The sequence below is a fragment of the Gymnoscopelus microlampas genome (assembly GCF_963454915.1).
Source record: "Gymnoscopelus microlampas genome assembly, chromosome: 12".
NCBI lineage: Eukaryota > Metazoa > Chordata > Actinopteri > Myctophiformes > Myctophidae > Gymnoscopelus > Gymnoscopelus microlampas.
The window spans coordinates 13966978-13981432 of NC_139949.1; the positions used below are offsets into that span (position 1 = coordinate 13966978).

The 14455-nt window shown below is 41.3% G+C and overlaps 1 protein-coding gene across 1 annotated transcript in view; it reads right to left on the minus strand.

The window, feature by feature from the left end:
- Window positions 1–214: 214 nt before the first annotated feature.
- rps6ka4 (ribosomal protein S6 kinase, polypeptide 4) overlaps window positions 215–14455 on the minus strand; it is a 39995-nt gene continuing 25754 nt past the window's right edge. Inside the window, exons 16-18 of the mRNA XM_084075180.1 lie at window positions 14212–14371; window positions 8669–8832; window positions 215–4058 (exon numbers count right to left, since the gene is read on the minus strand). Coding sequence (XP_083931306.1) covers window positions 3828–4058; window positions 8669–8832; window positions 14212–14371 — 555 coding nt within the window. The 3' untranslated portion in view covers window positions 215–3827. The remainder of the gene's footprint in view (window positions 4059–8668; window positions 8833–14211; window positions 14372–14455) is intronic.

The following is a 14455-nucleotide window of genomic DNA, read 5'->3' on the forward strand; positions in this document are numbered from 1 at the left end:
TTTAACACATACATATTTCATAATACTGTACTTCATGAAAAGTTTATGGGATATACGACGAGGTAGAGCCATTTCCCCTGCTTGCTTTTATAAATAAATAAATAAACTTGCATAACATGTACTAAGCAGTGTACTCGGCACCCTGGTTGTGTGATCTATTTAACGGGACATGCCACAATAATATTGCCGCATGAGAAGATAAAACTAACAACCATGTTTTTCAAAAGTAATCTTTATTTTTGCACCAGATCTCATGAAGCACTCTCGGTGCCAAAGACGAATTACAAGTTTAGACACAGTGCATCTCAACAATGATATGCTCTAGAAAAATGTATATTACCAAAAAAAAAACATCACAAAATATTTCATTTATCACAAATGATAACCACCAACTCAAAATATAAACACCAATAAAAGTTTCTGATGTGAATTTATAATACTCCAACACAACCAGTTATTGTAAAAATGGGGATGCAACACATCACACACAAAACGAATAATAAAAAAAAAATCAATCCATTGACTATTCACATGGCAGCCAATTTGCTTTTAATTCATAGTCAGGGAGACCTCACCAACCCCTCCAGTATGAGTATGAAGTCAGAGCAAATTGGCTACCGTGTGAATAAAGTAAATTACAGTAACTTGCAGTAATGCTTCATCTTGCCCGATTTATGCTCCGTCATACAGGACCAAATATAGCAGAACTACCAGCTCTTCAACGCGTTGTGAGTTTGCAGATCTGCTATGTGTGAAACCGCTGTGCGACAAAGTATGAATCAGGGTTTTGGTGCAAACATCAGTGGATCCAAGCTCCCACGGTGTCACTCACTCGTTCTTCTCTTTCACACCCAAGCAGACAAAATACAATGCAGATATACACAAGCCAGTCCGTCATAGATCCCATTACCACAGCAATATAAAACACTTTAAAACAGATTAAACGTAATAAATACCGGAGAAAAGCACTGTCCATATAAAGCTGAAATGTGTTTAATTGATCAACTGACACTGTGCAATATCCATGTAAAAATAAATCAAAAGGTCAAATAATAAACATAAGATTGGTGTGCTTAATATTCAATGCTTCAAAACAATCATCAACACACTAAAAATACCATTTATTTATCATATCAATGATATATATATACACAAAGATACTTGAAGGGCAGGTAAGGACAGACTGATGAAACCCTTTGTTCCGATGTCTACAATGTAAACGGAAATGAACCATGAGCAAAGTCGAAAAATACTTTCTAAACTTATGTCTAACTGTCTAGTACGGTAGTAGAAGTGTAAATCAGCTAAAGTGTGGGTGATACTATGTCTTTCCCAAAATGTATGCTCTCTACACCAGTGCTTCTCAAAGTGGGTCCTTGAGGTGATTCTAAAAGGCCTGTAACTCTGAGAGTGTACAAGTGGAACCAAATGGACCTTTAACACTCCATACCAAACTGGGTGTCTTTTGAAGTGAAAAACGTTTAGAACCACTGCTCTACCCAACGGCAGGATGGCTGGGACGCGCTGTCGCGCTGGGCTTTTTTCGCTGTCTCTGGTACTCACAGTCAATATGAACATTTAACTATGGAAAACTAACCCCTCCCATAATATCAAAAGATAATTTCTATGTGATACTGTAAGCATGATTTGGTGCTGATCCGACAGGACAAGAGAAAGCTGACAAAAACGTTACTTTTCCATTGATTTACCTTACCATAAGGCAATCTAAGGATACAGGCAAAAGAAAAACGAATGGAAAAATTGCACTCACAACAGCCAGAAGTCATTTATCTCAATAATATAAATGCCTCGAGTACACTGGCATATACTCGCTTTCTGAAAGCAATGTCTATAACGAAACAAATCTTACGTTGGTTCATATTCAACACAGATTAACAGGATATTATCCCAGAAAATGATGCACTTTGCACAATTAAAAAAACAAAACAGACAGGTGCGTAGGAGAGGGCCTGAAGCCACACAGAACAAAGAGTCTCCCGTACACTGTCTATCCTTGAAATTAAAATATTTATTGGACAGAACCAATGTTTCGGTCCTCAGACATTCGTCAGGCAAATGGCTGATTTATATTTATACTGCAAGTATAAATCTGGCTAAAGAAGGCCTGAGGACCAAAATGTTGTTTCTCTCTAATTGCAAGTATTGAACAGTGTGCTGGAGTCTCTTTTTTCTAACGATCCACCAGGACACCAACGATAGATTATGGTGTTAAAATATGTCGGACTACAATCGTATTTTATCAGTGCTTCCTGGTTGTTCCAGTGGCACCTGAAACACTGACTTTTAATACAAGGAATCTTTTAAGTTGGCAGTGTATTACAGGAGCTACTGGTGAGTCGAAGAGGGCAGCCCTTAACATGAAGAGTAACCGACCAGCTTTCTACTATAATGTCATCACTTCATCCAGTGTTTCATCGCTGTCAGGCAGAAAACGTGCATCTCCATACTTCCCTTATTTGATTTTTTTTCATTAATTAATGCCCCCATTTCATACTTTGTCGTATGAAAATAAAAGAGTATTTCTTAATGTTTTTGCCTATAATGGCATGCCGAACATAGGGATAACAAGTAGGAAGTGGTTCACTTCTTCTGTGGGTTTTATAAATATTTAACCAATGAAATGTATTATATAATTGGATTATTTTTCCATTTCCTGAAAAGTAACCATTTTGGACATACAAGGCTTCCAGCTGACGGCGACGAAAAATACGATTATAGATCTCCAAAACCAATTGCCTCCTTATTAAGTCCTTACTGAAATATGAAATATGTTTCAAAGGAAAAAAGAAAAACTGCAACTGTGCAAATGTATGGCATTTTAACCAATTCATACACTTAGCACATAAACCTCATAATCCCTTTTTAAAATATATATATATATATATATATATATTGGTACCTCAACCATCACAAATCTTTGCACTTTTATACAGCATGTGCCAAGCAGAACACTTAACTTGCTGACTTATAATTTGTCAGCCCTCAATTTCATGGCCGAAAGTCAAACATCGGTGTCTGCGATAATCACAGGGCCATGTCTGCAAAACTCTGGACGGCCGATGTGATCATTCACATCGACGCATTTTAAAAGGTCATCGGCTTCTCAGTTTTTCTATGGCTTGTGCTCACTCATGGCTCCTTTTTCCCTTTTTACAACTAACACGGTCAGGCACTGTTCCTCTATTCAAAATAGGGAGAAAATACAATTCGTGATTTTCTTTTTAAAAACCTTAAGTGTGTAACATCACCAAATTGTGGCGAGCGAATAAGTACTGAGTATCCCTCAACCACAGAATTATTATTCATCTAACAAATCATCAAATCGTCTAGACTTCTTTGTGACCCGTCTTACATTCGATGCGGATGAATACATGATTGGTGCTGGGGAGAATATAGAGTGATAAATACAGTCTATCAATTGCATTGATAAAACACTCATTTCAATTGAGCCTCATGTTTTTAACACAACCAGTCATTAAATATGATCAGAACTAAATTAACCACTTAAACCCTATATCCTTAGTCGTCCCTCGGGGCTCTATACTAGGTCTGCTAGTATCTCCCTCTACACCAAATATCTTCAGCCAAAAATTGCCGATCTACAAGCTCACAACAAACGCGACACGTTGTGACCTTGTCGACGTGCTATTTCCGCCAAATGCTCGCCTCGCCCCCCCAGAACAGGGACGGTAGGGTTCAAGTGGTTAACAGAACTGGGAGGCCATACGCACTACTTTCTTCCTCCATTCCAACAATCACTTCCTGACCCTCCACACGGCCTCCTCCTCCGACCCCTCCTCCTTGGGCTAGCTCGTTTTCCGGGTCACGGTTTGGTTTGGCTGTGCTTTTTTGGAGACGGCTGCTTTGGAGACAGCTGCTGAGGCGGGCGAGGAAGAGGACGAGGAGGACGAGGAGGAGGAGGAACTCCACCGAGTCTCCACGCCGGTGCTCGTCATCTTCAGCTTCCGCCGCTTGGCGAGGGGAGCGTTGTCGACGCTCTTCAGAAAGAATCCCTCTCTTTTCCCGCGGTTAAAGGCCTGGCGTGGAAAGGCAAAGACAAGACGCGTTGGCTTTTTTTTTTACGCCATGCAAGTGCTTTTTCTTTTTCTCCTACCCACTCGGGCAAATAACAATGGACACAAAAACACAGTTTTATCTGTTTAAGAATTACATTTCACTGTCATATGACCTACATGTTTACTTAACCCACTTAGACCTGAGGTTCCAATTCTACAAATGTCTTCTAAATCCTAACAGCTTTTTGAAAAAAACTATGTTTCTATATCAGTGGTTCTCAAACGTTTTCATGTCAAGGACCCCCAAAATGTATATGTATTTGGCCACGGACCACCATCTCAAAATATTGTGTTCCAGGGACCCCCAGAAGCAAAGATTTGAGTTTTTCACAAAAAAATCACTATTTAAAAAAAAATAGCAGATCTACAAGCTCATAGCGCGGCTCTCGGTGCCGCGCTATGAGCTTGTAGATCAGCTATTTTTGAATAGCCAAAGAAATCTAAAAATGACACAGATGCGTTCCCGGTCTTAAAGGGTTAATGAAAAAGCATGGTAACGGTCTGGGTGGTTGGTTTCCAGTGGTTTGTAGCTGCAGGATAACTGCGGTTATTCATTTCACACAGAAAGATTGCGACATGACACTTGATTGACTGCTGGGAAGGTGAGCCACTATAAAATGATTAGATCAGAGGACATGAGGGAGTCGGGCCCGCAAAACACACACACGACATGCGCTGCGGCTGATTGACGTACGTGGCGAAATGCAGTGACAGAGCAAGAAATCCAAGTACTGTGTATTGGAGTTGATGCTTCTGAGATCGGGGACGGGATCATCATACCTGGACGTCAAGCGTCTTGTGTATATTGGGGGAACAGATAAGTAGCCAGGATCTGACCGATATTCCTTCCTACTATTCGTGCTGTATGAATAGGGCTGCAACGTTTAAATCGATTAGTCTGATTAACTGCTGCAGCCCTATTGAGCTTCATGGCCAATTTATGAAAAAATAAATCCCCCTAAAACAAAATATTTTTTTTATATTTATTAAAAGTATTATTTTCATTTGTATCCTATCCTACCACTCTAATTGACAAGACCTCCAAAGTACGTCCGGGGTTGGTCAGCACACGATCTCTCCACTTGCCACAGACAATTGATCAGTGCCTCTGGCTAATACCTAAGGCTTCTTTCCCCACCTTGATCAGCGATCAGACTCTCAGCTCGACTGATTCCCTGATAGGCCAATCAGACCCTCAGCTTGACTGATTGATTGGCAGGGCTTCGCATAACGTTTATGCTGGACCTCGCATGACGTGTGTGTGCACAGCTATGTCTAGGCCGGCAAAGGCAGCCGTCCTGGTTCATAAATATCTCTTACTATATTTTAGCCACAGCACCTGTCCTTCCTTTTGGTCGCAGCATCTTTCTTTCAAGAGAAGAGAAGAGAAGAGAAGAGAAGAGAAGAGAAGAGAAGAGGAGAGAAGAGGAGAGGGGGAAGATTTGCAATCTCCCTGCTTGGCACTAAGCATCAAGGGTTGGCTTGGGGTAAGTCCCTGCGACATACTAGCGTCATGTCCAGGGGGTGTACTTGTTATTATTATTATTGTACTGATTATTATTCATAATTAAGTGTAGCAGCCTTATATATTTCTTAACCTTACTTGGATGTTTTTTTTTGTGAAAACAGTCAGTATGTCATTGGCCTAACCGAGTGGGAGTGTGATTGCGCAGCAGGAAGCGATACCTTCGGTAATGCTATACATGCCTATCTGCTCCATCGTCTGCGTTTAGTGCTTTCGCGCTGCAATGTGACGTCTGTTCTCATGTCTGTGTACAGCATGTCTCAATTGATGTCTGCTTAGCATTGTGTGTCAGTGTCTGTAACAGAGCCATTCCATGACAATTCATACTGTATTCATAAAGTCCAGTTCTTAGTTCTTTGATTTTGCTTTTTTCTATTAACCCATTAAGACCTGGAACACATCTGTCAATTTGAGCTATAAAGCATTATTTTACACTTTGGCTATTGAAAAATAGCAGATAGATACACAAGCTCATAGCGCGGCATACGAGCTTGTAGATCTGCTATTTTAGAAAAATCGAGAAAGTGTGTGCAAATCATTGAATATATATATTTTAAAGCGAACATTTGTAACTCAAATCTTTGATTCTGGGGGGTCCCTGGAACAAAATATTTTGAGATGGGGGTCCGCGGCCAAAAACATATCATTTTGGGGTCCTTGACATGAAAAAGATTGAGAACCACTGACATAGCAACATACGTTTTTTCAAAAAACTGTTAGGATTTAGAAGACATTTGTAGAGACAGTAGAGTGACAGGGAAGTAAGCGAGCGACAGAGAGGGGGAAAGACATGCAACACTCTCAAGCTGGAATGATATCAACGCAAGGTTCCCGGTTTGCTCCCCGGCTCCCCCTGGGTTACTGTCAAAGTGTCCTTGAGCAAGACACTTAAACCCCAGCTGCTCCTGATGAGCAGGTTGGTTCCTTGCATGGTTTCCTCCACCGTCTGTGTGTGAATGTGTGTTTGAAGAGGTAAATGTAATTGCACATTGAAAAGCACTTTGGATAAAGGCGCTCTATACTGTAAATGCACCATTTACCATTCATAGTGGGTCTATTCACCTTAATGATTCTCTTAGCCACACTATGTAACTTTTTGGTGAATAAATAGTTTTTGTATGGTAGAGAATGTTAATACGATATAACTAACACAACTGTGGTGGTTGTATTTGGTGTCCCTGCTCTTCTTTTGGGAAATTTAGATCCTGTGGTAGGGTGTGACAGTGGTGGACTGGCCTTTTGACACAGCGGGGCAAACGCCCGTTTATTTTATTTTTAGGATCGTTACGGTAATTTCGGGCCACGCCGGCAATTACGGTAATCGGCTTCGTTCCATTTTTGGGTCTGGGCGGCCTACAAACTAAAGAGAACTCATCTAATTGGCCCACTTGGCTTGTCTCTCATCTGAAAATGGTCAATCCTTGAGTAGCACCAGCCCACAGAGCAGACAGACATCACACTGGCCCACTGGCTTGTCTATCACAGGCTATACAGTGGCCTGGAGGACTGTGAGCAGAGAGAGAGAGAGAGAGAGGGAGAAACAGCGTCTGACTGGCTGGCTCACACTTAGTGTGACACACACGTAGTTGTAGAGAGGAAAGTTAACCCCATGTGAAGGAGCCAAGGAGGTGATGTGGTAAGCAAGCACAACAGAAGGACTGCATGTCCTCCTTATCCAATAAGCATGCTAGATAAAAATGGTTTCTATCACAAAAGGCTTCAGAATGGTTGCTTAGAAGAACGTTAAATAGCAAATTGCATGTTGTGTGGTGTGTTGCAACTATGTCTAGTTATCTAAAGTATGGCAATAATAATAATCGTATACTGTCCTAATTGATTGATTAGTTGCTTTATTAACCACTTATGCCCTATTTTCATATGATTATGTCATGCAAAAATAACAATCTCCAAGTGCACAAGTCACAAAGTGTAATTGCACATTACAATTGTTGTGTCCTTGTAGATCTGCTATTTTTGCAATCAATGAAAGTTTCTGCTAATATTGACATCCCCAAAACCAGGGTTAATTAGGTTAAAGTGATATGCATCTTTCCTGGTGCCCAGGAAAGATGCATATCTTTCCTGGGCACCAGGACATTTATAACAGGACATTTATAACAATATGTAGGCAATCTAGGCATCACAATATCATTGTTTCAGTCACAGTGTTATGGTTTACTGACCTTCCAAAATATTCACAGGGTCATACTACATAGTACATACTACATTAAAAATACTGAATGACTTTGCTGTTACAATAAAACACTGTGTTTGCATACACACAGTCCGCACAGCACATTACAGCCTTCACTATGTATAAGTTAAGCATTTCCTGTTATGCCATCCTCATATAGCCTATAGGTCTATTCTAGCCTAGAACAGATGCAGTCTCAGGTCATTATAGCCAACCGTTGTTTTCTATACTTTAGCTAACTAGACAAAGCTCTGATCACATGCAGACTAATTGTTGCATGTAATCATGTTCATACTTCACCCATTCATGATAGTCCTCTACGTCTTATGTCCAGGTTTGTAATAGGTCCAACACATCATCTCCATTGGAGATCATCTCCCCAGAGTAGGGTAGCTTGATGCCAGAGCCATGATGTGCTTTAGCCAGCATCCTGCTTATAAGAGCAACACACTCTGCTTGTTTGTGAGTACTGTCTAAGCTAACTATCATGGGTTGTGTAGTTGTGTAGTAATTGTGGTGGTATTAGGGCTTGTTTGTTGGTGTGTGCCTCGATGGAGCGGGCGGTAGAATATCTGCTATCTGCGTGCCTGTTGTGGTGGGCCGGTTTGGGACAAAATGTCAGGGCCGAATTTTTTGACCCAGTCCAGCCCTGGGGTCTGAATTATACTCGTTGACAAGTGGTGTTGCCTGAAGGTCAAAATTCAATTTCTCCCCTGAATAAAGTAGGTGTGCTGCATTAAAAAATTCAGCACTTGCGCGGGGGACCAGGGTTCAAATCTCGGGTGGGAATTTAAAGTACACAGATTGCAGCTTTAAAGCCCCATTGAAAAATAGTCTGTGAGGTACGCTTACCTTGTAGGTTGCGTTGACGTAGGTGCGAACGGTCGGCCCGCTGGACTCCAGTACGTCTGGCGTGCACAGTGGAGTGGTGGACATGGACACTCCTCCCTGCAGCCAGCTGTTCTCGTTCAGGTCGGAGAGCTTGAGACGCCTCTCTGGGTCCACCGTCAGCAGGCCTGAAACCAACCGTGACAGGAGGACTGGGTCACTTATATATATATATATAGCAGTGAGATGATGGGTGATGTTTGAACGTTAAATATTTAAGGAAAAACCCGCAGCGGGCTGAGTACGGCACATTACGGATGCTCGAGAAATACATTTTTAAATCTCAGCGCAGGGGCGGAGCGGCGCAGTGCTTTTGACCTTTCCTGTATACACAGACCCTATCTCTGGATTGATCCACTTACATGCCTGCAGCTTCCCCTCTTAGCAGCTGTCCTACAAGACCGTCTTAACCCATTAAGACCGGGAACGCATCCGTGTGTCATTTTTAGATTTCTTTGGCTATTCAAAAATAGCAGATATAAAATCTCATAGCGTGGCACCGAGTACCGCGCTATGAGCTTGTAGATCTGCTATTTTTGAGAGAAAAAAAAATTTGAAAATGTGTGCAAATCTTTGAATATATATATATATATATATATATGTTTTAAAGAGAACATTTTTAACTCTGATCTGTGCTTTTGGGGGGTCCCTGGAACAACATATTTTGAGATGGGAGCAAATACATATCATTTTGGGGGTCCTTATATGATTTATTTATTTGATGTGGAAATCACAAATACATTTTTGTTCATAGTGTTTATAGCACAAGTGCTAATTTGTGTAACACCTGTCCACAGGAGGCTCCTCTAAGGCTCAGCAGCAAAATCTAAAACCCAATCAGGTAACATGAAACTATTAGGATTTAGAAGACATTTGTAGAATCCCCAGAAGCAAATATTTGAGTTCAAAATGTTCGCTTTAAGAAATAAAGATTTGCACACATTTTCAAGATTTTTCAAAAATAGCAGATCTACAAGCTTATTGTGCGGTAACGAGAGCAAAGAAATCTAAAATGACAGAGATTGCATTTCCGGATGGAATGGGTTAATATGTACTGCTGAATCTCTTGTGTGTCAGTCAGCGCTGGTTGAGCTACAGTACCAGGGCACACTGACCTTCCCACCATTCCTTCTAATATGGAACATGGATAGATTAGACGTGTATTGATCCGCCAGGGAAATTCAGGTGTCATATGACGCCATATGACCAGCTTACCTTTAGCCCCTTAGACCACTGTTTCCCAAACAGTGGGTCGGGACCCATTTGTGCGTTGTAGACACATTTTTATGGGTCGCGAGTAAATAAAACCCCATTATTTTTTGTTTCCTACATTTAGTTTTTCATTATTATTTAAAAAAAAAATGTTTCATTTGATAAAAACACATTCAAACGTTTTTTTTTTCAAAAGCATTCCACGTAGATCGGCTATTTTCACTAGTTTGGGTCCCGTGGAGACATACGATTTCTCTTTTAGGTCTCGAGCTAAAGAGTTTGGGAACCACTGCCTTAGAAGGTGCTCATCCTATGCATAACGTTTAACACACATAGGCCACTGCGAGGCTCAAAACTGCCAACTTTTTGGGTTATAGGATCACCTAAACCTGATACGTTGTTTCTATATATATAAATAAATGTATATATATATATAGGGTTCCGGTTGAGTTGCATGTATTTGCAGAGCCACGCTGACAGGTTCAGACCAAAGTTCCATTTAGCATGCTTGTGCTGAAAAAACTGCAAGGTTGCAATGTGCAAAACTGCAACTGCAAAAGAAGCAGTTGATGAATGTGGAAAATACTGCTTTATAATGCTAATATTAGCACATCTCACGGGGACTATTTTCAGCAGCATGTTGTAATTTATTTATTTTGGCTGCGTGTAAGCAAAATTAACCTTAAGGCAATTAATAGCGGCAAAAAAACAATGTTTGATTTTAATTCCCTGCTTGTTTGTTTTGTTTTGCAATGATAGATGGAACCTACAAAGCAGCCTGTGTACTGTTACCTCTTCATAATTGGTTTTGAATGGCTATGATGATTAGAGGCCGACCAACATATCGGCCTGGCTGGTATATCGGTCATTATTTGACTTTTTTTGACAACATCGGTATCTGCAATCATGCAGCCAAAGTGTGTCCCGATTTGAACCACTTTCAACCTGGAGTCCATATTTTGGGCATGTCATTACAGGCCGAGCTTATCAAACGTTTTCAAAAATCCATATGAAATTGGCTGAAGAGAGGGCGGGCGGATCTCTAACGTCATTCTGACTCAGCCATAAACAAACCAAGGCCACGTCACTATGACAACATAACCATAAACAAACCACGAGTCAGCTCCATATATGGGCACAAAAGGGGCATGCCCGTATATGGGCATATACTGATGACATTAGGAATCTCCATGTATAGGCATAAAAAGGGACATGGACTGACAGATATCTCCATATATGGGCATAAAAGAGACACAGGTAGACGGACAGAAACATCTCCATATATGGCACAAAAGAAACACAGACAGATACAACTGGTACTCTGACAAAATCCCAGACTCTACTCAGACATATTGGTCGGTTCGGCGCGGTCCGAACTCTATAGGTTCGGGCTGGGTAACGAACCTCTAGTATTAAAAAATAGCCAATCTGAAAGCTCACAATATTTCGCAAGCAACGCAATGCATTATGAGCTTGAAGATAGACCATTTTGAAAACAAATTATAGAGCTTTAGTGGTTATATAAAATAAAGTTCAGTTAGATTTATTTATTCTGTTTATATAAAAAAAATGTTTTGCTTAATAAGTTAAATGTTCTCAAATAAAAACATTAATGAAATGTTTTTGACAAAGTATCAGTCAAACCATCAGTAATCAATGGTCTAGGACTCTCCACAATCAGGAACAAACCCAAAACTCTGGCATCAATCAGGCTTTAATGATGAGAGACTGAAGCCTGGATGCAGCACAATCAAGAGACGTGAACATCAGACATGCATGGGAAGTTCAAACCAGTGTTGGCAAAGTGCTAAACGACTGAACTGGTACCATCTTTTATATTTCCTGGACAGCAACTGAATAGCAAAGCTCTGCTTCAAATGTAAGGGTGCAAAAAAATCCAGTGGGATTTTGGAGGCAACAGATATTTATATAAAAGATGTATTTAAAACATTTTTTGACATTGTGACATGGTAATAACTGCAGTTTTCACATTCTCAGTCATGGTGTGTAGAGGCAGAGAGAGGGCCAATTCAACTGGGCAAATTTAAGATCTCCATCTTGGGCTGTTGAACTGCACCGAGAACTCATGAGGTATTCACAGCAGCACCGACACATTTTTCAAATATATCAGTGTATTTAGTTTCCCCTCAGTGAAGCATTGAGCTGAGCTCAACTGCAAATGCCGTAAGCAAAACAAACTCATCTCAGGGCAGGCTGATACTGAAAAGTTAATGCATGGCTTTATTGCTAGCAGGCCTGATTACTGTAATGCTCTCCTGTCGGGTCTACCAAAGAAGGCAGTTGGTTAGTTACAACTTGTGCAGAACGCAGCAGCACGCGGACCGACAAAGACCAGATGGAGAGCAAACATTACACCCATTTTGAAATCCCTGCATCGGGTTGCCTGTTAGTTTTAGAATAGATTTTAACATCCTTTTATTGGTTTTTAAATCACTAAAGGGCAATGCACCTGCCTATTTATGTGCAAAGCTTTTTATTAGGTATGTGCCTGGCAGAGCCCTTAGATGCTCTGACAGTGGTCTCTTAACAGCTCCAAATGCTAGAACAAAAATGTATTGGAGAAGCAGCTTTTAGCTATAATGGATTTTTAGCTATATTAGCCTATGGAACAGCCTGCAGAGGATCTATAGGTTTCTGAATCTGTGGACATACCCAAGTTTATTGTATTGCTTTTATTTGTATATTCTATTCAGTTGAAACATATTCAAATGCATTTGAATTTTTGTCTAACCACTTAAACCCTATTAGTTGACCGGTTTCACGTGGGAGCACTACATCCTCTACAGGGGCATCTCGCAGGTCACGGACAAGGTCAGAGAGAGAAGGATGAGGCAGGCTGGGCACTGCGTCAGGCACCTGGGACTGATGGTGAGCCCACTGATACTGTGGGAATCCACCCAAGGCACAGCTAGGAGGTGAGCACCACCTACGTGGACATACTGCGGCATGACAGCGGAGCCAGCAACACCGCAGAGCTCCAGACTCTGATGCTGGCTAGGAAGGAATGGAGTGCGGCGATACAGGAGTCCCAAGTTGGTGTTGGCTAGTTGTTGTTTTTTACCTCTATACCAAAACTTTTCTGCATAAATGGTCGATCTACAAGCTCACGACGCGGTGCAATGTGACAAATCTAGAGCTTGTAGATTGAAATTTTACTTTCGCTTAACACATTGACTGCCTGAATTATTTTCACTGCCTATTGTTATTCATGCTAGAGATTTTTCAATGAAAAAAAAAAAAGTACTCAGGAGCCGAGATACAAAATTTTAAAGTTTTAAGTTAACAAGGAAGTGGATGAGAGTAAAGATCTTCGAAAATTCATATTTCCTTGGTCTTTGGGTCAAATTTTTTTTTAAAAAGTACAAAAAAAAATGATTTTTCTTTTTTTTTACTAAAAACTAGTTAACTCGATCTTGGCAGGCAAGTGATGAAAAGCTAAAAACGAGTTGAGCCGTTCTAGGCAGTCAATGTGTTAACATTGGCCTCGGAAGAGTGATGGTAGGGTTCATGTTATTCTTTTCCGTGAAGCGCATTGAGTTGCACTCGCTGTATGAAATGGACTATATGTATAGTACCTTTATTAGAAGGAAGAAACCCCTTGAGATGCATCATCTCATTTTCAAGGGGGTCCTTCATTTGTGCTAAATGAACGAGGCAGACATTACACAAACCCCTTCTAACATCCTGCCCTTTCTAACATTCAAGGCCCCATCCCTGAAGATGAAAGGGCAAGTGTACTCAGCCTGCGTCAGAAGTGGAATGACGTATGGGAGCGAGACATGGGCCCTCAAGGTGGAGCATGAAGAGAAGCTGAACAGAACAGAGATGAGGATGATCAGATGGATGTGCAGTGTGTCACCGAGGGAGAGAAAGACCAGTGCAGAGCTGAGACAGAAGATGGGAGTGGAGGCCATAGTGGATGTGGTGAGGAGAGGCAGATGGCGATGGTACGGACACACAGTAAGGAAGGAAGAGAATGATTGGGTGAAGAAAGTAATATCGATTAACATAGAGGGGACAAGACCCAGTGGCCGGCCTAAGAAGATATGGCAGACCACCGTGTTGGCTGACATGAAAGCACTCGGCATCGACCATGAGGTGGCCATGGAACGTTCCCAGTGGAAAAAAAACATAGCGAGAATCCAGTCCAACCCAGCGGTGCCTTTAAACCGATGATGCTGATACATTACACAAACAATACAACAAAATACATCCATGCACACACACATGACAAGAGCGCTCCCAAAGCTAAATAATCTTTGATTTGGATGTACCTTTCACTAGCTCTTTGGCCTCTTCCGACACACCCTTCCAGGGCTCCCCCGCCAGAGAGAAGTCCCCCTCTTTTATCTTCTGCATTATGTCAGCAGCATGAGATGAGGTCATCCCCCGCTGCTCACTCTGAAACGGCACCTGGCCTGACAGCATGGTGTACTGGAGGAGAACACACACACACACACACACACACACACACACACACACACACACACATTCAGGGCTTTGTTATGGCCAAACCAA